Source organism: Podarcis cretensis (genome assembly GCF_951804945.1).
Source record: "Podarcis cretensis genome assembly, chromosome: 2".
In the NCBI taxonomy this organism is placed as follows: domain Eukaryota; kingdom Metazoa; phylum Chordata; class Lepidosauria; order Squamata; family Lacertidae; genus Podarcis; species Podarcis cretensis.
Genome location: NC_137171.1, coordinates 7,338,098 through 7,363,527, shown reverse-complemented (window position 1 = coordinate 7,363,527; position 25,430 = coordinate 7,338,098). Strand labels below are relative to the sequence as shown.

Below are 25,430 nucleotides of genomic sequence, written 5' to 3'. Positions count from 1 at the left end.
AGCAAAATGTCTTGGCTCAGCCCTGCTTAGAAGCAGAACCCAATGAGTTCAATGGCACTAAGTCTGAAATTCTAAGCTGACTTGCTGAGCCCTATTGAACACAGTAGTGTGTACCCCTGAGTGGGGTTGTGCAGCATGTCTGGGCCCAGGCAACAGAACAAGGTGATAAAAATCCAAAGGTGGAAGGCGTTATCATGTCAGAGTGAAGAGATAAGAATTTGCATTCCCTGGACATTCCCCAACATGAAAACAAGCAAACAATGGACTCCTTGTGCTTAGAAAAATAATGCAGCAGGGAGGCAGCAGAGAGAGAAAATGTCTCCCCAATTTGCTGATTTTCTACCTTGCTTGTTCCTAGTGGGAGGAGGCATTCAGGAAGATACCCTCCCCCTACTTGCTGGCCAAAGAGGGACATTCCAGAATTCCCCACGCCCTCCCACACCCTTCGGCCAGCTTCCTTCTGCTTCGGTGTGGACATTGCCTCTTACTTCCTGGTAACTGTGCTTGGAATGGTAACCCTGATATGAACTCTACAAGATAAGTGAATCCTCTTTTTAAAAATAATAATAATAATAAAGCCTCAGGAAAAATAGCACAGAAGTGAAATGTCAAATGTGAGGCAACATTTGAAGTACACCTCTCCCATCACATTTTGTTCATCTGTTTTTCTAGTCTCCCTCACCCACCCTGACTTTGTCTGCTTTTTAATCTTTTTTGCTCGCAGCAGGAGGTTGAAAAAAATGTGCGATAACTGCGGCACCCTTCCCTGACTCCCACACGAACATGGACAAATCGAGGAGGGAAGGGAGAATGTCCTAAGGCTATGGAAGTATTCAGAGTGCAACCTGCTCTCTCTCTGCAGCAACAAAGGGCGAAAGCCGCCTCTGTGCAAAGGTGGGGCGAGTGCAAGGTGCAGGGAGTGGAGCCGATAGGGTTTCTGTGGCTGTGTTTCTCCTGTGTATGCTCAGCAGGTTGAAGGCAAGGAGTGGGACGGCCGCCAGACACACCCAGTCCAGGCAGTAAAACGATCCCTGCTCTGCCCCCAAGCTCTTTCTAACGGATAAAAGGAGAGGAAGTGCCAGCCTGCAGGTTCAGAGGGACGCTTCTCTCTTTAACTCCTCCGAGCCTCACTTGCTGTTTCTTCCCACCCACCCCTCTCTCTCCAAAATAAGGAAAGCCCTGCTTGAATAGGCCATGTCGAAATTTGGTTACAGCTCCCGCTCAGCAGCTGGGTCCGGTGGGTTCACCCAGGTCAGAGTCAGCTCTGTCTCTTCATCTCGTGGAATCGGAGGCGGCGGCAGTTTTAGCAAGCCAGGGGGCTTTGGCAGCTCCAGCCTCTATAACTTGGGTTCTGGCGTCAGAAGGATTGCCCCCGCCAGCTCCTACAGCGTCCAGTCTTCCTACGGTGCCCTCGGTTCCAGCAGACATGGAGGGATGTATGGTGGAGGGTTTTCGCCCGCAGGCATTCAAGAGGTCACCATCAACCAGAACCTCTTGTCGCCCCTCAACCTGGAAATCGACCCCACCATCCAGAAGGTGCGCAAGGAGGAGAAGGAACAGATCAAGACCCTCAACAACAAGTTTGCATCCTTCATCGATAAGGTGAGCTATACGTAGCTTATTCTGATCCTTCTCTAGTGTCCCAGCAATCGATAGGAGCTTCTCTATAGGCCTCATGGGGTCATGGCTGAGCTTTGCTTAGAAGTGTGGTCTTTTGTTGTAAGCTCAACTGTGGCTCTGCTAGATATTTTATTTGAAGCAGCATCATGCCTTTGTTCTCTGCTTTTGATTTGTAACTCGATGACCAACATGACCCTGCCATTGCTTTCTTGGTGATCTTCCTTATTCACTGCCTGGTTAATAGCAGGGTGTGTTGGAGTCACAACTTCAACATGATGGCTTTTATTCCCTCATGTTGTGAAGACGGTGACCAGCACACCACACCCTGGGGAAAGTGGAATGAGAAGGGGATCCAAAGTAAAACATACATACAGTGATCTTTTGCTTGCTGCAGCTTCAGTTCTCTGAACCTGACATCTGAAATTAAGGCGGTTAAAGAATTTGCTAGGTTCAATCATATATTTTTTAAAAATATCAATGAATCTGAAGCTTCACCTCTTTTATTGATTGATCAATAAATCTCTGTTAAAGTGCACCACACTTTATAAGGTAAAAGAGGACAGATTGCAACCCCTATCATCCATTTATTTATTTTTAATAAATGTTTTATTACATCTGCTTCTAGCTCCTGGACCATTTTTTCCCCTTTTTAAGTTCTCTCAGATACCTGAGAGTATCTTATTTGTTACCCTGTGGTATATCTCAAGCATTCATTTGCCGTAACCTTCATGGCACATTGCAATAGAATTTGCATTACTTACACAAAAGGAAATGTTTTGAGTTTAATAGTCAGCCCACACTGACTTCCTGTGAAGTATTATGCCCACACACACACACACACATAATGAGCCCCAGTAACTTTGTGTATTCATATCCCTCCCCCATCGCAAGTGTGATGCAGTCAGCAGGCTGTGAGTTTAGGCAGGGGGTGGAATCACTGATCAGTCACAGCCTTAACTGGCTTGTTTTGAGGGGAAAATGCAGTAAAAGGTATAGTTAATCAATCTTGATGTAGATCAAAAGAAATCTAAATAAATATCGGAAGTCCAAAAGTTCTGCAAAACATGTACCTGTATCCAAGCTTCTACTATTTACACTGAGCTCTGGATCTTACTCACCTGATGAATGCTAATACTTGATATGAAAAATCTCCATTTTCAGCATAGTTTTACCCAGAGTGTTGCAGTTTTAGCTGTTCCTCTCCCACAAATAATCAGTGAATCTCCTTCCTCCCACGCCCTCATCTATCTACATTACTTGGAGGACTCCTTCCCCCAGCCCCATCTACCCTCACATCTAAATGCTGAGAGCCATGAAGGGCCATAATCTTCCACTGTTTTGTGGTATTTTGAGTCCTGCTGGCAGAATGACAGGCTTTATGGAATTTGCCTCGGGGGCTTTTTTCAGGTTCGATTCCTTGAGCAGCAAAACAAGATGCTGGAGACCAAGTGGAACCTCCTGCAGGAGCAGAAGACCACACGGAGCAACATCCCTGCCTTCTTTGAAGCCTACATCAGCAACCTGCGGAGGCAGCTGGATGCCCTGGTGAACGACAAGGGACGCCTGGAGGGAGAGCTGAAGAACATGCAGGATCTTGTTGAGGATTTCAAGAACAAGTAATGTATTCATAACGGTTTTTGCAGAGATGAGCAGGTTCAGGTGGCCCATTCACAAAGCATCACCTGGCTCTAAATGGGAGAGCTTAAAGCTTCGATCCTATGCACATTTCTTTTGAGAGCAAATCCCACTGGTTTCAGTGGGGCCAAGCAACCATAATCGTGCACTGTGAGCCTCTGCACGTCTACTCCAAAGTATCTCCCACTAGGCTTGTCAGGTGCAAAAAGAGAGGTCAGGATTCCTGCACTTTTAATAGTTAATACCAAAGAAAGAATTTCGGCAGATTTAGCTGGCAAGGCAAGCTACACCTGTTGAATACCCCTAGTCTAAGGGCACATACACAACATAAATTTAAAGCACATGGCTTTCCCCAGAGAATCCTGGGAGCTGTAATTTATCCCACAGAGCTCCAGTTCCCATCACTCTTAACAAACCACAGTTTCTAGGAGTAAGCCACATGCATTAAATGTGCATTATTTCTGTGGTGTGGATGTGACCTAATGCAATCTGCAAAGGTGTAGAAGCCATGTCTTCTTTCCCCCCTGGCTGCTGCAAGCCCCACTGAGCTTGCTAGGGGTTACTTCTAAGCAGGTGTATGCAGAGATACCCTGAGATGACTCTCATGCAGTTCACGGTGTGAGCATGCAAGTGTCTGCTCAAAACTACAAATTATTGAGTTCAATGGGACTTCCTCCCAGGTAAATGAGTGGAGAATTGCAACCACAGTATGAGGGTTTGCTGCATCTTCCAAAGCATGCAAAAGATGCATCAACTTTTTAAGAAATCCAATAAAGTATCCAATAAACCTAGCACAGGCATCATCAGGGATTCATAATCTTGGAGTATTTTCAAGGGCCCAGGTAAGTGCAGGGGTGGGGAACCTTTGGCCTGTCAGATGTTCCTGAACTACAGCTCCCATAATCCCTGTCTACTGGCCATGCTGGCTGGGGCTGATGGGAGCTGGAGTCCTGCAACATCTGGAGGGCCATGGGTTCCCCACCCTTGATTGAAAGCATCCAAGATCTGGTAGCCTTTTAGTGTCTGAATATATCTCGTTGTGATCCCCCTCCTTCCTGTATGGATGCCAGAAGCCTGCCTGCCTGCCTGGCACTGAGTTTCCCAAACTGAATATTGATGCAATGGTTTGATTGCAACCTTGTTAGACTCTTGGAAGCCACACACTGCATGGTCCCTTATTGTACCTGCTCCTTGGAGCAGGACCTCAGAGTGCATTCATGTGGACACATATTTTGCTTAAGATAAGGGTGTTAAATAAATGTCATATACTTAAAGGTATGGCAGAGGATAGCAGCAGAATGACTTTGCTTCAGCCAGTGCTGGGTACTTGCAGGACTCCAGTGTTTCTGAACTACATCATCCCTGACCATAGATCTTGTTGGCCAGAGTTATGGTTCATCAACATCTGGAGTTTGGAAAGGTTTACCACCTCAGTGTTTCTGTGTTCATGGGAATCCATGGTGGCTGCATCCACAGTTTTTATCTACATTAGTTCAAGGAAGAATGATTGAACAAACTTGTCCCCAACCTAGTTGAATTTTATTTATTTATTTTACTATAAAAATACTTATATACCACTCTACCACCAAAATGTATCAAAGCAGTTTACAAAAGCAATTTTTATTTTTATTTTTTTAAAAAAGAAAAGTATTAGAATGCAGTAATGTAATACATTGGCAATTACCACAAAAAGCACAAGGAAAACACTTGGGCTGTATAACACAAGGATCTGCAATCATTCAAGTATTGCTGGACTACAACTCCAATCAAACCTAATCATTGGCTAATGGCTATACTTCCTGGGGCTGATGTTGCTGAGTTGGGAGTCTTCTGGAGTCAATCTGGGATGGGCAGCAGGACTGTGCCGATAAAAACAGATTTGTGATATCAAATTGAGAGGTATTTCTTATAAGGAGACATGAGAGGACTTTACAGCCACATGAGAAGCAATAACATATTAGAGGAGAGACTTCAGATTGAGACTTACTCTTTTGTTAAAGTGCAAGAACATTAAACAGCAGCAGAAATGGTGTGGGCATGTGTCAAAAATTTAGAAAGAATATATGGTTTAATCCCAATGGGCCTGCATGCATGTCACATGAGACACCATTAAGCTCTCCTGATTTGCCTTTTAAATATCAAGCCTTAGGGCTGATTTCCTCATGCCGAAATAGTACCTGGGCGTGGCACAGCCCACCATGGACTTCAACATTTCAGGCTGTGGAGCGGAAATCACATGTCTGAATGATACCATCACCCATATGCTACCCTCACCCACACCTGTAGCTTTCTGTGCATGTAAAGCAGTCCTGCTGAGCTAGGTTAAAGCCTTCTTCTCTGATCCTGCTAGCTTTTTTGGCATGTGGCAGGAGAAAGAATTTCCAGCAGGTTTATGGGCTTAAACACCTCCATCTTCTAATAATTTCCTGGTATACATAACTTATTAGAGAGGTGCAGTGACCTTAAGGTTAAAAGCTTGCTCATGTCTACCCTAGCAGCAGTTTGAACAAGATTTGGCTTCTGGATTCATTTGTGGTCTGCAGATTGTTATGTGTGTGGTGGTGTTGTGATGGTGTTTTACTTCCTTTTGCATTATGTGCCTTTGGATTAGTTGCACAACTCTTCTGGGGCTGTTGTCACAGGCTCTCTCTCTCCCTCCCTCCCTCCCTCTCCCTCCCTCCCTCTGGTTTGGATTAGGAGGGTCAGGTGTCATCTGTGAGGTTGTGCATCAAAAGGTTTCCCTGCACAGTCACAACACAGGGTTGGGTTAGATAGCTTTTTACCCCTGCCCTTCCAGCTTGGTTGGTTTATTCCATCTGTAGCCGCCCCCATTATTTGTCCCCTCAAGGTGGGCTAAGCCAAGAGAGAGTAACTGGTCCCAGCTTGCCCAGCCAGCTTCAAGGTTGAGTGAGGTTTTTCGCTCAGCTCTCCCCAGACCATTCCCCAGCCCTCTTAACCACTATGCCGCACCCTGAATCTACAGAACTTAAACCAAGCTCCTGCTCTATCACATATCCAGTGTTTTAAAGCTTTAGTAAATCAAGTTTCAGCTGTTACGCTTTCACTGTGTACCCATATGCTGTGTTCTTGCACGGCCACGCAGTTAAAAAGCAATGTGTGTGCATCTCGTGTCCTCTAACAATTGAGATTAGCTGCTTTGTGCAATTAATTCAAAGAGGAAAATTCGAGTGAGTGAAAGGTAGCTCCCCCCCGGCTTTCCCTCTCCCTTGACAAAGAATTGCTACAAGGCTGGTGGGGGGGGCAGAGTTTAAACGTTGGGTCTGTCGACAAACTTTGCAGTTCACAAAGGAACACACCTGGTGTTATTAAAGAGTTCCATGGAGACAAGTGGAGCAAAGGTTGGCAGTTTGATCTTGTACAAGAGGTCCTTCATGCTCCTAGAGGAAGTCTCAGTGGGAACCAATTCCTCACCCTAACCCCCGCCCCACCTATAGTGCTTTAAAATATATATGAGTTGGCAAACTGGCTCAGACCGGAACGGAAAGCAAACAGTACTGATAAACCCCCAGGGTGTGACCCATAGAGGAGAAAAGTCAATAACTAGTAATCCTTCCCCAGGTGCAGCCGTATTATGCATAGCTAGGATAACTGGGGGGGGGGGGCGGGGTGCAGAGAGACAGCGACCCTGGGTAGGGCTTGGTTAGGGTTGCTATATTATTAATCATCTGAATTACTCCTTTGAAACAGCTGCCAATGCTTTACAATCAAAGGGCGTTTTCCTGAACCAAGGGCATATCTATAATGCATATTTAAACTGGTATAAAAGTCATTCTTTTTCAACAGTCAGCCCTGGGATACATAGTTCTGTGAGAAGGGCGTACTTGAAGATATGCAATGTAGAAAATTCTCAGCAAAACTACAGCTCCCACAATGTTTTGGGGGGAAGGAAGAGAGAGCTATGACAATGAACATCCTATAAGAGTGATATAGATTTGTGGAGTAGTTTTTTTTCTGAGATAAGTGAATTTGAAACAGTCTCATATTTTTTGCCTTGTGATTTCAAACAGGGATGATTCAAAGACCAATTGTGAGGACAACTTTAGCTGCGCTCAGGCTGCCAACAATATTCTTGGGGAAACATAGACATGGGTAATATCTAAAAAGACAGAGGAGTAATTTGAATCAGTTTAAGGTGAACTTCCCATATGTGTTGTTCACCAAATACAATGCAAACCAAAAGACAAAATTCACACTTCTCTGAATTTGGCAATGCTGTTCCCCTGCCAAGTTACATGTTCAAAAATGCACACACAAGTGTGCATAAAAATGAATGCATTTGTGAAAATAACATACAGAAATGTCTTGCATTTGGAAAAACTGCTCTGCAGAAAGGTGCCTCTTCGGAGAAATTCTCATGGAAATGCTGATGAATTTTTGTGAAGACTTTCTTTGGAAATGTGGAGAAACCAAAATTGACAGATTTGTCCATCTGCAGATGTGAGAGACCTAGGTTTTTCAAAGGGAAGAGCCTTTTGCTCTTCCTCTCCCCTGCAGCATTGAGCACCTTAGTCCACATGATGTGGGGAAGGTGGAATGTGCCCTGAGGAGAATTCAGGGGCTGCTTCTTCCACTGAGCGTGAAGCCAAGATTCAATCCATTTATTTTAGTACAATTTTATCACGCCTTATACTGAAGTTGCTCAGGGTAGCATTTCTTATCTTTCAGGGGTGGGCAGAGCATAAGATAGTGAGATCCACTCTGTTATTTGCTAGAGGGATAAGGAGCAAACACAGAATTAAGGAACAGGGTGCCCCTAAGCACATGATCCAGCCAGGAATAAGTTTTCAGGGGCAGAACTGGGTGTACAGTCTGCTGACTCACAAATCCACTCCTGGTTTTCCCCATAAGCTTTCTTCATTTCAGCAGCCTAATTCAGAAGAGCGTAGGTATGAGAGAGGGAGTTGCTATTGTTTTAGCAGCTGGTAGTAGAAACCCTTAGTGATCTGCTGGAAATCACTCAGAGATCTACCAGTAAGCCCCTGATCTACCTTCTGCCTCCCACAATCCCACCCTTGATCTCTGAACTCCATTCAAGTCTCAGTCACAGAATGCATATTAGGGTTGCCAGATTTTGATACCTGAGCAGGACCTGTGCTCAGCTGATCAGTGACCACATGGAAGAACATTTAGTTGTGAAAGTGCTGCTTCGTATTTCAAAGAAATCCTGTTCACCAGATCACTTGTGCGCATGCAGCATCTGTCAGCCTGTGGTCCAAGAGGGTGTTCTTCCTGTGATAGCCACAGTCTTGGATAGCTTTAAAGTGGGGTCAGACCAATTAATGGAGGAGAAGACTACTAGCCATGCTGCCTGTGTTCTTCTTCCACCACCAGAGACCCCTTTGCCTCTGAATGCCAGTTGCTGAGGAGCACCAGTGGGGAGAGAGGTGTTGTGATCATGTGCCTCTTGTGGACTTCTCATAGACATCTAGTTGGCCACTGTGAGACCAGGGTGCTGGACAAGAAGGGTCTTCGATCTGAAGCTCCTTTTACATTCTAAGCAATGTTGAAGAGTTGTTCTTGAGACTAATATGTGCCACACAAGCTCCTTCAGGGAAGGGCAAGGTATTTTAAAATCAAAAGGGGGGTGGGAATCTATGTGATCTATGCAGGCTCAATAGCCAAGGGTTCTAGGTTAGATTTGATATTATATATATATTGTGGAAATAATTTGCCAAAAACAAAAGTAGTAGTAGTAGTAGCAATTTATGAATTGCTTCCTGTGGGGCAACTCGAAGTGACTTACAAGACACTAAAAACATATATAAGGCAATTACATACATATAAAAAGTTAAAATATTGCATATATAAAATCTGTTATTTGCAAGAGGCCAGATAGGATAGCTCCTATCCTATCTCCACTGAGAAGGCTTGTTGAAAAAGGAAACTGTTCAACAAGCACCAACAAGGCAATAGAGAGGGAGATATGAAGTACTTTGAAGTCATGATGGCTGTGGAATAAAAGCAAAGTCCGTTTACGTGAATGCTGTAAATGACACAGAGGAAGGCCTGCCCTTAACTACACTAACTTTGCACAAAGGCCTTTGAACTCGCTCTCACTCTCTTGCCAATAACCTCATGAAAAGACACTGGCAGGCATCTGAAATGCAAATAGGAACAGCCCCACAAATGCAGCTCTGGCAGCACTGAAGGGGCAGAGAATATTATTGTTCTATCTTTTGCCTTTGGGGTTTTGCAACAGTATTGACCAATTATGGAAACTGAAATCCATTCCAGTCCTCTGGTATTTATGCTCAAGGGCCATTGCCAAACCAGTTATCCGTCTTCAAGAGTGGAAAGAAGGGAGGGGATGACTGTTTCTTCCTCTTTCTTTGAAACAGTGCCACATTCTTGACTCTTACATAGTTGAAGGTCAACTCTAATCCTTAGATGCTTCTCAGAAGGATGGTTGCCAGATTAGTTATGATCCATTTTGTACCTACTCAGTCTTGTGTTTGTCAGTGTGGAGTCTGAATAGTGTTTCTTCTTGGTTAAGAGCAGAATTGTGGCCGCTGCAAACCACAGCACTATTTTCATGTTTTTTTGCCCGTGTCAGGAAACTTAGGGTATCTAATTTTCACAAAGGTATTTTTTTTTTTATTGTTCATCATCACACTTTTTCCATTCCATTCCATCTTGCTCTTCCATCTTTTGCATTTCCTGCCATGCTCTGAAATTGGTCTAGCTATGCAAAAGTGTTTCTTAGAGCAACATCTTTCTCTCCCTCAATCTCTCTCTCTCTCTCTCTCCCCCCCCTCCATTCCCAAATCCAAAATAACTGGCTTCCTAGATTTAGGACACACCTTTGCAATTATGAACAGACCAGTTTTGCTCCTGAAAATGAAAAGTACAGATATTTGTTGTGTTCGTATTTGGCAAGTAGAACCAGAGAAAATAGAGGCTCCACTGAATGATTTTGACAGCCAAGTAGCAAAGGCTAAACCAGAAAGCTGTATTGATGTTGCATATTGCAGGTAATTGGTGCCTAGAATTTGTTTGATTTGACAAAGTGCCAAGACTGGTGGGCAGAGAAATTCAAAGGTGGTTTCACCCTCAGCCTTGCTGGACTCTCACAAGCAGGCTGGAGGTGCTCCTGCAATTCTCTATCCATTTCTCAGGGGTTTTCTTTTCTTTTCTTTTTTGTTTCATTGGGGATACCAGGAGGGAAATTCCCAAGAGAGCTTTAGACCAACTTGGTGGGAACAACCAAGCTGTTTCCAAATCTCCCCCACACCAACACATCCCTGAACCACACCTAGCACACATCCATTTTGGCCATACCAGTGTCAGAAATCTTACGTTTATTTGGGCCAGGTTGTTGCCAGTTTCCCTGGTGGCAGGGAGGCTGGATCAAACATCCAGGGCTCCGTCTTCAAGTTTGAAAAGGTGGAAAAGAATGCTCTCCCAGGAGCCACAGGATTGCACCCTTTAAACTCTGCAGCCCAACTTAATTAGTAGCTTTCAGGACTGGAGAATCTGATATGAAGGAATTTTTTACAAAGTACAGTTGTTTTTCTGTAAAGGGAGGAGAGGGAAAGAGAGAAAGTTGGTTGTCACTGAAAGGGAAGGGGGATGAAATATGGTTAATGGTCTTGATTTGCTCGAGAACAGAACTGCAATCTGGAGTTTGTGTGCCATGATTTTTGCCTTGTTAGTTCAGTTGGTTAGACTGTGGTGCTGATAACACCAGGGCTGCAGGTTCGACCCATGTATGCAAGAGCTGCATATTCCTGCATTGCAAGGGCTGGACTAGATGTTCCCCAGGGTCCCTTCCAACTCTACAGTTCTATGATTCTACTAACCTACACGTACATTTAAATGATGTATTTTAATTCCCTTTTTCTAACAGATACGAAGATGAAATCAACAAGCGCACAACAGCAGAAAATGACTTTGTTGTGCTCAAGAAGGTGAGAAACCATAACTGTTTTTTTACTCACAGTGTCACTGGTAATCATATGTGTTCTGACTCAAAACCTATGGTTGTGTGCCTTGATGGCCACACTCAAGATGCTAATACTGCAAGCTTTTCCAGTAGTATTTCTGCAGCTCTCTATGAATTGAGATCTGCTAAAGTGCAAGAGGTGGCAAAACTGTTTTGAGACAGTGCACTACAAAGTGGAGATGAGGGGTCACATAGCTAAATGCTGGTCCATATTGGAAAACCCCACAATGCACATAGAAAATTAGACTTGCCTTCTCCCTGATATGCTAGCTTCCCATACATAGGGTCTTCCTCTTGCCCCATGAGAAGCATTCAGTGATGTTATCCCCACCTGCAGTTTTTGTATCACCACGCCACTTGCTTTTTTTTTAGGAGCTAGAACTGAATGCAGCAAAGATTCTGAAAAAACAAACTTAACGAAGATCAGGCTTATGTTCATGGAAGGTGGGGGAGATGGGAAGGCAAGAGAATCATTTCTCAGAGTGATCAGTGTACTGCAGACTTCGACTTCTACTGGGGGAAGGATGATCTAACACCTTTGAAGATCATTTTCAGTAAAGAAAGAATTGTTGGGCACCTCTGATGCACTGAATCACACTGAATATTGCACACGCTTCCTTATTATTTGGGCTGGACACCCAAAGCACATTTTCCATTGTGTAGACATGGCCTTTCTCTTCCCTTTGTTTACAAATCAAACAGACAAGATAGACAAGGAGAATAATAAAAGACACACAAAGAGGGAAGGTGACTTACCCAAAGTCAAACAGGCTGTTGGCAATGTTGGAAACAAACTAGGGCATAGGCAGCCAACGTGGTGACTGTGGGCGCACATGTGCCCCCAGAGCCTTCCCTGGAGCCCAGTGTCTCCTCCTCCCACTGAAGTTAGTCTTGAAATTAACTGTTGTAACCGAAAGAATAGATGGCTGTGTGCTTGGTTGATGTGTGGTGTGGTGCCTAGGAGAATTTTTCCAGGTTGGAAATGCACCTACAGACCCAAAAAAAAGGTTGGCAACCCCTGGACTGCCTGCTGAGGGCCTGAAGGGCCCCACCCTTGCCTCTTTCCACCTGGCCTGGGGCGGGGCTTGACAGGCTTCACAAGGACTGCGGCTGCTTCTTAGCACCGAGAGCTCCTCTTTTAAACTGTTTTTAATTTTCATCTGTGTTGTTTTAAATGAGACCATCTTGGCTGTGAGCCCTGGAAGACCTGCACCCTGCCTTACTGGCCCTTTCCCATCTGGCCTGGGAGAGTGGAGTCCTGACTGCTACAAAAGCTGTGGCTGTTGAGCAGATTCCTGGGCTGGAGTATTGTTTACGGGGGGTTGAGAGAGCTATTGCTGTTATTGATATTATTGTTGGTATCTTTAATTTTAGATCTTATGATTTGTGTGGAAATTGTTTCCATTAGGTTGTGTATTTTTTTGATGTGTTTTATTGTTTATGACTTCTGCTATGTTTGCAATTATGTAGATCTTGTCATGTTGTAAGCCGCCTTGAGCATAGTTTCAACTATGGAAAGGTGACATACAAATAAAATGATGATGGTGGTGGTGATAGACTAGGACAGTTCATATTAAGAGCAGGGCACAATGGTTTTCAGTCCGAGGGTGATTAACTCTTGGTACATGGATGTGGAATTCTCCATCAGTTGCACAAGGTGACAATAGTTTTCTCTTCATCGTAGTCCTCACTCCAGTGAAATCTTATCCAGTGTACTTGGTTTTCTTTATTTTATGTATTTAAGGAAAACCATATACTTCAATAATACACAAGAATAATGAAAGACAAGCAGAATTAAAATTAAAAAAAAAACACAATACAAATGTGGGTTATTTTGTTCACAGTCCCTGTGAAAAACCATAATTATTTTATTTATAAATATCAGGACATTTTCCTTGAAGTATTATGACAGTCTCACTTAAAACTGAAAAGTTACTAATTCCTATTTTCCAGCAATTGCTATGGACCAGATTTGACGGTACCATAAATCCTTATTTGATCCCTCTAAATATTTTCTTGCAATAGCCATCCTGACAGCAAACAGTAATTAGAGAATCTATTCTTTATTCAAACCATCTGCATTTGGCCCCACCCCATATCCCCAGTCATGGTAACAAAGGGATTGGTATCAATTCTTGCTTTGTTATCAGATTAACTGCTAGGAACACCATCTCTCCCAAAACTGCCAATGGGTGACACTCCCACCATACATGTAAATATGTGCCTTTATGTTATGAAACTTGGTTTTCTGATTATGTTTTTAGGATGTTGACGCATCCTACATGAACAAGGTGGAGTTGGAGGCCAAGGTGGATGGAATGACTGATGAGATAAACTTCCTGAGGGCACTCTATGAAAATGTAAGTAAACTTCTCTATGCTCTTTCCACCATTTAGGATATCCTTTTCCAATCTGGTGCCCTCCAGATGTTGCTGGATTCCAACTCACATCAGCCTCCCAGCTAGCATGGCCAATGGTCAGGGGTGACAGGAGTTGTAGATCAAAATAGCTGGAGGGCACTAGGATGGCGAAGGTCTCTGCAGTTCTCCAGAGTTTCACACGGTAGCCTTTCCTAGCCCTGCCTGGAAGTACCATGGATTGAATGCTGGAAGCTTCTGCAGATGAAGCCTTCTCAAATTGAGGTCTTAAAATGGGAGGGAATATTTTTGCTCAGCCCTGACTTAAATATTCTAACATTGGTTAGGAAAAAGAAAAGAACATGGTTATGTTTGCATGCGTCCTTTCAAGGAACTAAATATACCCATCAATAAGGCATGAAAGAATGTTTGAAGACTTTAATTATGAAGGCGATCGATGCTCTTAAAGGCCAAATGCAAATGTAACAAGTAGACATTGTTTCCTTTTTGAACCATGAAGGTAAAACCTAAATGCCCCAGGTGGGTGGGTAGAAATTTTCAGCAGAAGTTTTGTTTGTTCTTCAAACAGCAGAAAACTCTTTTAGACTTGTGGTTAGGGGCCATGTTTCACAGGATCATGGTTGATCCCACCACTTGGATAGGAGGACCAATGTGCCATTGGCATGGGGCTGCATGCAAAGACACATGAAGGGTTAGGATTAAAAGGCTCTTGTGAACAGCAGCACTTTGTTCAAAATGAGAAATGATCAAGTCTAAAGAAATTTAGACTGGAAAATCCAGGTGCAATATGTGTTGCTATATAAGCCACTGAATGCAAATGATGGTTATTTGTTCTCTGTGATGAAAGCAACAAACATTGAAGGCATATCATTCTAGTCGTCCATATTTACTTTTTGTTGCGCTCACAACAAAAAAGTATTGTTAAGTAATGTATTGTAGCGAAGAAGACCATTAGCCCTTGCTTAGCATATCCGGTTGGTTTCCTCACATGTTTCTCATCTGCAGCAGATGAAAGTCAAAAGGAGTTTGCAGGTCTTGTTGGTTTAATGACTTAATATTGATATTCTTGTGGCAGGATGAACTCAGTATAGGCCACGTTGCAGGAACGGGGGGAGTTAATACCTCTTTTTTTAATAAAAAAAATTATTCATTTTCAAAACATTTTTATACAATCAATTCATATTTTATCACACATTCATCAATTTTTGACTTCCCTCAGTTTCTCTGCCAATCTTTCGTTTAAATTTATATTGTAAACGCATTTCTAAACTTAATATTGCCTTTAAAAATCACCTCTCCCTTCTTACTCTCTTTTTTACAATATTTCTTAATTTTTCACAGAGTCTCTTGAAAACCAACAAGCATTATCTGTACATCACATATGCTTTTCAGATATTCTGTAAATCTCCCCCAGTCCTCGATGAACTTTTGGTCTCTCTGGTATCAAATCTTCCCTGTTAGTTTGTCCAATTCTGCGTATTCAGTCAATTTCGTTCTCCATTCTTCCACCGTTGGAATTTCTTCCTGCTTCCATCTTTGCGCCAGAAGTATTCTTGCTGCTGGTACTGTGTATTGGAAAAGTTTACAATCTTTCTTATTAATTTCATTACCTACCAATCCTAGTAAGAAGGCCTCCGGTTTCTTAACAAACGTATATTTCAACATCTTTTTCAATTCATTGTATATCATTTCCCAGAAGCCTTTCACCCTTTTACACTCCCACCACATATGATAGAAAGTTCCTTCTTTTGGGGGAGATAATACCTCTGAGCCTGTACCAGTTGATAATTGAAACTGGTGTCTGGGCTTTAGTGGGACATTTGTCCCCATTATTCTCTGTGCATGCTAAGCCACATAACCAATAAAGATGCAATAATGGTTTATCTGGATATTATGCCCACCATTTTGCAGCAACTTTAAAATTTTGCGTGCAAGCAGCTATGTTAACCTTGTGGTGAACTGAACAGATGAATCAGTCAGTTATCACCACAGGCACCCCAAAAGGGAAGTTAAAGTTGGTGTGCTGAAATTGGCACATTTTGGGTTATAATTTGAACAAGAGGGTGTTCATGGTGTTGTTGGACTTCAACTCCCATCAACCTCAGTCAGCATGGCTAATGGTCAGGGATGATGGGAGTTGTAGCCCAACAACATCTGGAGGACCCACCTGTGCTTTAAGAGTTGGTTCCAGATTCTCCCCCAGGTGGAATCAGGATTACCCTGAAAAATGGTGGGCTCCAAATCTGCTCCAGGTATCATTCTGTGTCAATGAAACCTGGGTTAAATTAGCACACACTTTCACATGACCATTAATTCTGGCAAAAGTGGGGAACTATTCAGTGATTTGCAGGGGCAAGGAAACTGTAGTAGCAGTGCCCTTCCTCCCTTGCAATACGGCCACTAAAAAGAAATGCCCTTAAGACTTTAAATGCAAATTGAAAATAAGCCAAGGGAGTTGAAAATGATAGAGGATGGGATTCCCTTAACAAGTCCTGTCAGCAGAAGCTTTGTGTAAGGTCTTCTGCTTGCACAACAGGGCTTCTCCCCTCCCACTGCATACCTGCTGAAATTGCCTGCGGTGTGTGTGTCTCTCCCTCTACCCGCCAGACTTCAATTTTGTTACTCATAAACCCTAATGGTTCCTGATCTGAAGGAAAGGCAGGATGTTAAGAAGGATAACAGACAATGAATGCACGTCTCTTTAATTTTCCAGGAACTGCGTGAGCTGCAGAACCAGATCTCTGATACTTCTGTGGTGCTTCAGATGGACAACAACCGAAACCTGGACTTGGATAGCATCATTGCTGAAGTCAAAGCTCAATATGAAGAGATTGCCAATAAGAGCAGGATTGAGGCAGAAAGTTGGTATCAAAGCAAGGTGAGCCATGATGGCAAAGATGAACTCATTGGGAATCAACTGTTTGGGGATATGAATAATATCCTCCCATAATGAGTTGGTTACCAATTACAGTCTTGACTAATGAGAAGTCAATGACATTTCATATTGGCTGCATTCCCTGATTTGATCTTGTTGAGGAGCTGCCTTATCCGCAAAGGAGACCCCTCCCCCCGATGATCACGCCTACCTTTTAAAGCCTCCAGGATGAACAGCTCTTTGTTCATCTGTAACCGTTCTATAATGGAAGTGCATAGTTCCAAGCCCTCGATCTGCCCATTGTGATGTCATAGTTTCCACCTTAACCAATTGTTCCACATCCTCCTCCGCATTGTGTTATTGTGTGATGCCTGTTGGCTAATGCACTCAGGATACTTCACACAAATAATCAAAGAGACAGATGAACTGATCTTTGTAACAATGAAAGGGTAACGTCCTTTTTGTAATCTCTCTCTGTACTCATTTTCCTCTTTCCACAAACACATTAACTCTTCCTGAGTGCATACAATGGGTTGCATTCACTGCAGTAATAAGCAAAAAATTTCCATCAGTGCAAATTTCTCCTTGTGCAACAGAATGCGCTCTTCCTCTCCTCCCCCTGTGCCCACCCCCTAGACTTGGCAATGGTGCCAGGATAAATCCTCTTGCACTAGCACATTATTTAGTTAAATGCCGCCCTATAGGTACCATGTGTCTTTGGCACTGACCCAGTCACCAGAAAGAAGAGCCTGTGGTGAGGAAGGGAGACTGTTTTGCTGCAACAAATCCCACCTGCACCTTCAACAGCATCTCTCCTCTCTGTTAATCTCAGTATGAAGCCCTGCAAGCCAGTGCTGGGAAGCATGGCGATGACCTGCGGAACACGAAGAACGAGATTGCTGAGATCAACCGCACAATCCTGAGATTGCAGGCTGAGATTGAGAATGTGAAAAATCAGGTGAGTAGCTGGAAAGAACTCTTTGTGGGGTTTTCCGTGATACAACACACACACACTAACTTAAATGAATTATGGGGATGTCCCTGCATAGGCCAAACAGGCCTTCCTCCCCACACCTCTTGTGACTTTGTGCTTCTATAATTGCCAACTTGGTGTGTGTGTGTGTGTGTGTGTGTGTGTGTGAGAGAGAGAGAGAGAGAGAGAGAGAGAGAGAGAGAGAGAGAGAGAGTTAGTTCCCTTTCCTCCACCCCTGGAAGAAACTGATGCCCCCCTCAAGAACAGGGGTCAGCAAACTTTTTCAGCAGGGGCCAGTTTACCGTCCCTCAGACCTTGCGGGGGGCCGGACTATATTTTGAAAAAAGAAGAAGAATGAATTCCTATGCCCCACAAATAACCCAGAGATGCATTTTAAATAAAAGCACACATTCCACTCATGTAAAAACACCAGGCAGGCCCCACAAATAACCCAGAGATGCATTTTAAATAAAAGCACACATTCTGCTCATGTAAAAACACCCTGATTCCTGGACCGTCCATGGGCCGGATTTAGAAGGCGATTGGTCCAGATCCAGCCCCCGGGCCTTTGTTTGCCTACCCGTGCTCAAGAACTGTAATTTCAGTTTAAAGTTGTGGGTTTCTCATTAACAGGCATTGCATTGGCCACTATGTAAGGTAGCCTTTTGGCCTGATCCTGCAGGTCTCCTATGAATGTTGGTTCCATGACAGTTCTGGCCAGGAAGTTTACTACTCTTTCCTTCTGTCTTCTGTCAATCATTGGCAGTTCGCTGAGCGAATGACATGTTGGTTTTTTGTATTTTTTAAAAAGTACGGTAATTGTGCTGATGAGTACCCTCAAGGACTGGATATTTCATGATGAATTAACCAGAAAGCTTGCTTGCTCAAAAGCTGGGGAGATAAGCCATTGTGAATCACTCCCCATAGTGTTTGTTTGGCTTTAGGGCAGGGTGGCTCCAGCAAACATCCACACCAAAGCAAACAGTGAGACCCAATTCACCGCCTCTGAATAATGAATGGAAGCCCAGATGCTCAGCAGTATGCCCTTCCTCTCCTTTATATCTGCATTGCACGCTTTACATTGCATTACAGGAGAGTCTAGTACTGATAACAGAGCAATGGGAATGCAAGAAATAAATGAGTCATTGGCAGCAATGCAGTTGGCTAGTCATCTTAGTCTCAGGCATCTTTGCTTCCTACAAGCAGCAATCTGATTGTAAGCAGTTGTTGCAGCATGGATATGCACTCCCCTGCTGCAATATATATTGTTATGAACCAAGTATCCAAGTATCAAAAGTCAATTAAGTCAGGACTGTGTGAGGTGTTAGCCTGGGGTAATGAGCCATAACGGTAATGAACCAAACGGCCTCGGTCCAGTATACCTGAAGGAGCATCTCCACCCCCATCGTTCTACCCGGACACTGAGGTCCAGCACCGAGGGCCTTCTGGCGGTTCCCTCACTGCGAGAAGCCAAGTTACAGGGAACCAGGCAGAGGGCCTTCTCGGTATTGGCACCTTCCCTGTGGAACACCCTCCCATCAGATTTCAAAGAGAAGAACCGATACCAGACTTTTAGAAGACATCTGAAGGCAGCCCTGTTTAGGGAAGCTTTTAATGTTTGATGTATTACAGTATTTTAATATTTTTTGGGAAGCCGCCCAGAGTGACTGGGGAAGCCCAGCCAGATGGGTGGGGTATAAATAATAAATTATTATTGTTGTTATTATCAGGCTAAGTTCAAATTGAAAGCCAGGCGGAATAGCTCTGTCTTACAGAAGGAAGTTAAATCCTGATGGGCAGGGTATAAATAATAAATTATTATAATATTATTATTAGCACAACAAAGGAAAATTTTAGCAGGCAACAATAGGTGGGACCTATTTATCACAGATAAAGCCAAGAGCAATGTGGATTGGCAGTGCCAGATTTACATATAAGCTAAACAAGCTGTAGTTTAGGGCCCCACTCTCTTGCCCCCCCCCAAAAAAAAACTTAAAGGAAAAAAACCTGGATGTACATTTCCAAAATATAAGATAAAAAAACAAATAAAACCAACATACAGCAAGTGTTTTGTGTTGTGTAGTCTCCTATGATGTACATATTTTGTTATGTTCAAATGGCTTTATAGATATCTATTAGGTCCATAAATTACCATATAGCATATATTCAACACAAAAAACAGCGACAATTTGTTGTTGACAAAGGACAGCTGAACATATAAAGGGCCCCATTACATTCAGTAGCTTATGGCAGGCATAGGCAAACTTGGCCATCCAGATGTTTGGGGACTACAGTTCCCATAATCCCTGACCACTGGTCAGTGGCGTAGCGTGGGGGTGCAGGGGGGGGCCGTCCGCACCGGGCGCAACATCTGGGGGGCGCACTCGCACTCACAGCTCTCTGCCCCTACCTGGCTCCACGGGTTAGGGGGCGCAAATTACTTGCCTTGCCCCGGGTGCTGACAACCCACGCTACGCCGCTGCCACTGGTCCTGTTAGCTGCTCACTGCTGTGGAGACTGGAACAGGTGGCATGTAGCAATAGGAGGCCACTTTGCATTCTTATATGACAGGCCCATCTAGGCCAGTGCTTTCCATTCTGTCAGGTGGTTAGAGTGACCGTATGTCCCAAGTTGCAAAAGGCAGTCTTGTGTTTGGAGAACTGTACAACCCAAGTCAAGCTGAAAGAGAAGGAGCCCTGAACAGGGAGGGGACATGAAATTGCCCGCCCACAGTTAGTGCCAGGACAACAGGCTGAGCGGGCACACACTGGTAACCCAGCCACAGTCATCCCTACAATGGCGATCTGCATCCCTACAATGGTGAGCTATGCATACCAATTAGCACATGCCAAGGGTATTCCAATCCATGCGCTCTTTTCTCCTCGCTCTATGCAGAGGCTTGTGAGCCCACCCTACTGGCAGTGGTTCTCCAGGCTCTCAGGCAGAGGGTCCTTCTGGTTACCTGATTACAGTATTGACCATTTTGACTGGAGATGTCACTGGGGGTTGAACCTGGAAACTTTTGCATGCAATTCATGTTGTTGTTTTTTAGTAGTTTAGTCGTGTCCGACTCTTCGTGACCCCATGGACCAGAGTACGCCAGGCACTTCTGTCTTCCACTGCTTCCCGCAGTTTGGTCAAACTCCATCAAACAACCATCTTGTCCTCTGTTGTCCCCTTCTCCTTGTGCCCTCCATCTTGCCCAACATCAGGGTCTTTTCCAGGGATTCTTCTCTTCTCATGAGGTGGCCAAAGTATTGGAGCCTCAGCTTCAGGATCTGCCCTTCCAGTGAGCACTCAGGGCTGATTTCCTTCAGAATGGAGAGGTTTGATCTTCTTGCAGTCCATGGGACTCTCAAGAGTCTCCTCCAGCACCATAATTCAAAAGCATCAATTCGGCAATCAGCCTTCTTTATGGTCCAGTCCTCACTTCCATACATCACTACTGGGAAAACCATAGCTTTTACCTTTGCCATTTGGGCTGCTCTCTCTCCTTTGGGGCAGAAGGATGGAGAGGCAGAACTTCTAAACAATCTTATGCCTTGGTTTCCCCCCCAGCGTGCTAAACTCGATGCTGCCATTGCTGAGGCAGAGGAACGTGGGGAGATGGCTATCAAAGATGCCAAGGCCAAACTAGCAGAGCTGGAGGCTGCTCTTAACAAAGCCAAGCAAGAGATGGCCCGCCAGCTGAGGGAGTACCAGGAGCTGATGAACGTCAAGCTGGCCCTGGATATTGAGATTGCCACCTACAGGAAGCTGCTGGAAGGAGAGGAGAGCCGGTGAGTGCCAGATGCCATGCTCAAATCATCTAACCTCTTCACTAGGTTAGCCTCAATTGGGCTGCATCCAGTTAGCTCCTACTCAGCAGACCATTCAAATGAATTGATCTCAGTTAGTCACGATCATTCATGTTAATGTGTCTCCTCTGGGTATTACTGTTATGGGATAAAACCCATTGTTTATTTTAAAAGCAATAAGCTAAAGAGGTGTTCCCAAGCAGCAAATTTTTAAAATAGATAATTGCTTTTAAAGACATGTACTTTTAAAGCAGTGCAGGTGGTGTGCCCTGTAAGATCTTAGGAGGGGCATCACCCTATTTTAATGTCTTGCGTAGCCTTTCTAAGCTGCTGTCTGCTCTAGTGCATGCACACATCATCCAAAAGCAAATTTTGCTTCTTGCGTTCAAACTGCTGGTTTTACCCATTTGCAAATTCACACAAATGTGACTGATCAATTGATCCACGAAAAATCATAAAGTTGCCTGGCTGAGATCTCTTGATTTGGGACAAGACTGTTCTTTACCCCCTGTGCTTCCACAGTTCACATGCCACTAAGGCTTGTGCAAGCTGTTTCCAAACATGGCACACCTGATTTGTTATTACTTCAATTTTGCCTTTCCACTTGCAGGCCATTTGCCCAAGCTGGTTGGCACTGGAAAGAGAAGATTGGAGGGCTAAGTGGACTTGTAGCCTGGTCCAGCAGGGCGGTTCCAAATGGTTCCCCCCCCGGACTGGAACGTGTCCATTAATTATCAGTCGCTATTTACAGGCACACAGCTGTCTCTTCTGAATATTTTATATAGACAACCATTTATTTTGTGTTCCCTTTCTGTTGCCAAGATCTATAAACCTTCAGGCATTAAAAGTTAAGAACTAACTGGAGCTCTTGATTTCTTTTCTCAATAGGCTGGCTGGTGATGGAGCTGGTTCTATGAGCATGAGTAAGTTTGTTTTTCCCACCTCCTCTCTCCCTTCCTTTCCCCTTCTACCACAATTGTTCATAATAAAGGTAAAGGTAAAGGTACCCCTGCCCGTACGGGCCAGTCTTGACAGACTCTGGGGTTGTGCGCCCATCTCACTTAAGAGGCCAGGGGCCAGCGCTGTCCGGAGACACTTCCGGGTCACGTGGCCAGCGTGACATCGCTGCTCTGGCGAGCCAGAGCCACACACGGAAACGCCGTTTACCTTCCCGCTGGTAAGCGGTCCCTATTTATCTACTTGCACCCGGAGGTGCTTTCGAACTGCTAGGTTGGCAGGCGCTGGGACCGAGCAGCGGGAGCGCACCCCGCCGCAGGGATTCGAACCGCCGACCTTTCGATCGGCAAGCCCTAGGCCCTGAGGCTTTAACCCACAGCACCACCTGCGTCCCTTTTCTGGACTATTTGGCAAGCACAGCCTACTGTAAGCACTGCTTAGCAGATAGAGAAGAAGTGGAATCTTAATACATATGCAATATGTGTGTATTAATATGAATATACACAAATATAATGCAGCATCAGGTCTGACTCTTTTATACATATAACCATATAATTTTAATGCAAATTATTTTGTGTATAATTAAGTTGGGCAAACCAAACCAAAAATGCACAAAACATTTGGACATAAGCGGTTGCTCAATATAAGAATTGACTCAATGTGAGCAAAGCTTGATCTGGTCAGAACCACCAAATTCTGTGTATAAAACTATTTAAAATATATTCCTCCTCCATCATTAGAGGTTCTGCAGTTGCGGGGGAGATTCCCATCTTTGCTACCTGGTAGGAGTGTCAGTTGGATGAGGGTGGTGCTGTGGTCTAAACCACAGAGCCTAGGGCTTGCCAGTCAGAAGGTCGGCGGTTCAAATCCCCGCGACGGGGTGAGCTCCCATTGCTCAGTCCCTGCTCCTGCCAACCTAGCAGTTCGAAAGCACGTCAAAGTGCAAGTAGATAAATAAGTACTGCTCCGGCGGGAAGGTAAACGGCGTTTCCGTGCACCGCTCTGGTTCGCCAGAAGCGGCTTAGTCATGCTGGCCACATGACCCGGAAGCTGTCCGTGGACAAACACCAGCTCCCTCGGCCACTAAAGTGAAATGAGTGCCACAACCCCAGAGTCGTCCACGACTGGACCTAACGGTCAGGGGTACCTTTACCTTTAGGAATGCCAGTTGGGGTCTAGATTGCTATTGAAATGAATAGCATATAACCACAATCAGAAATGTTTGTAACGGGTAGTTGCTGCGGAGCCCTAGTTAATAAACCCATTCCATGTTATTGGAAACAGTCCCTTGTTATCAGTGGCATAGCGTGGGTTGTCAGCATCCGTGGCAAGGCAAGTAATTTGCGCCCCCTAACCCGTGGATTTGTGCCCCCTAACCCTAACCCCCAGATGCGGCCGGCCCCCCCTGCACCCCCCACGCTACGCCACTGCTTGTTATTGGAAATTCGTTTCCCCAAAAAGAGGCCACACTATTACTGTATCAAAGCTTAATACGCGGTTTCCCTGGTGTCCCACAGCTGTGCTCAACTCCAGTTCTGGTGGCTCCTATGGCAGCGGAGGTGGCTATGGTTTCGGAGGAGGAATCGGCTTGGGAAGTGGAATGGGCAGCGGCGGAGGCCTCAGCTTTTCCTCTGGAGGTGGCTCAGGTGGCGTGAAATCAACGTACAGCGTGACAACAAGCACATCCAGACGAAGTGTCAGAAACTAAGCTCAGAAAACCAAGGTCATCACTGCCTGAACACATCTCCATTCCCCCCACCCCTTCCCCCAGAACAGAGGTAGATAAAGTAAAGAAGAGATAGGGAAGATGGGATCATTATCTCCCAAGAACCAAACTGGCTGCTAAATCCAGCAGTAATGAATGAAATGGTGGTGCCATATTCTGCAAGTGCATTATCCCACCTACCAAATCGACAGCCTAAATCAGGAATGGGGAACTTCCAGCCAGATTTGGCCCATGAGACCCTTTCCCCGAAAATCATGTCCACCTGCCCTACATCAGACATCGTATGTGATGTCAGGTTTGGCCCAGGTAGCAACATGGCTGGCTCAGCTGCTCACAAAGCCTGTCTTTGCAGAAAGCAGGATTGAACTCCCCATATATCATTCCTGCTCGGTTCAAGTCTGCAAGAGGGTTCCCTATGGGCAACTCTCTTGGGCACCTGAACCCTGCATAAATCAGGACTGAATTGCCTGCTCATCAGCTGATGTGCAGGGAGTTCAATCCTGCTCTGTTGCTATAGCTTACCCCAAAGTTCCATGGACTAACTTTGACAAGGAACACCCACCTGTCAAAGTTGGCCTGTAGGATGGTGGGAGATAAAGATCTGGCCTGTTGAACCAAAATGGTTCTCCAGTCCTCTAGGTACTACAGCTCCCATCAGCCCCAGCAAGTATAGCCAATGAATTCTAGAGAGTTCCCCATTCCTGCACTTTTGAAACAAGTATACTTATAGTGCACTGCTATTATGGGGTGGCTCCACAGGTTCCCCATCCCTGGCTTAAATTGTGGTGCTGCTCCCATTGAGATCAAGGGGAGTTTCGCTGTTGGTTTAACTGAGAGCGAAGTATAATTGGAAAACAAAATTCCAAACTATACAGGCAATTTCCATGTCCTCTGTTTTGGATGCAGAAATCGATTCCCACCCTCTCCCAATTTTCTTAGGGAGGAAAATGTGGAAGTCACAAAAAATAAAATTCTTCTCTGAATGATATTCTGTTTCGTGATGGCTTTTTCCTCCTACTCCACATTGTAGTCACAACCACTTAAGAGTATCCAGTTCTCACATGGGGCCACATGTTCTCACATTCTGCTTTTTTAAAAAATCATGGATTTCAAGACACCATTTTAACTCTTTATATGTCACAGTTGAGCTATAACTTTAGTGAGTGCTTGTAGTGGGAAGGGGGGTAAGTGAGCAATCAGTTACCATATTTTCCTGTGTATAAGACTAGGTTTTCCCCCTAAAAAATAATGTCAAAAATTAGGGGGCATCTTATATTCTGGGCCATCTCCCCCCGTCAACTTAAATTTTAGTCTCCCAAAATAGGGGGCGTCTTATAGATGGAAAAATACGGTAACTTATTCAGAAATCTAGGATTGGAGAGCTGGAGCAATGACTTCACTGAGAAAACAACAGAAAGGTCTGTTTCTGAAATTCATTACAAGATGATTCACACAGCATTAGGTTGCATTACTTCCAGAATTTCCCGAACATATCCAGAATACTGC

The 25,430-nt window shown here is 44.5% G+C and overlaps 1 protein-coding gene across 1 annotated transcript; it reads left to right on the top strand.

The window, feature by feature from the left end:
- Nucleotides 1-933: 933 nt before the first annotated feature.
- Nucleotides 934-24,912, top strand: LOC307210671 (keratin, type II cytoskeletal cochleal-like). The gene is made up of 9 exons (XM_079966747.1): nt 934-1,602; nt 3,028-3,236; nt 11,123-11,183; nt 13,483-13,578; nt 16,310-16,474; nt 17,304-17,429; nt 21,003-21,223; nt 22,130-22,164; nt 23,716-24,912. The coding sequence occupies exons 1-9, from the start codon at nt 1,195-1,197 to the stop codon at nt 23,904-23,906; spliced, it is 1,512 nt and encodes a 503-aa protein (XP_079822873.1). The 5' UTR covers nt 934-1,194; the 3' UTR covers nt 23,907-24,912.
- The last annotated feature ends 518 nt before the right edge of the window (nt 24,913-25,430 follow it).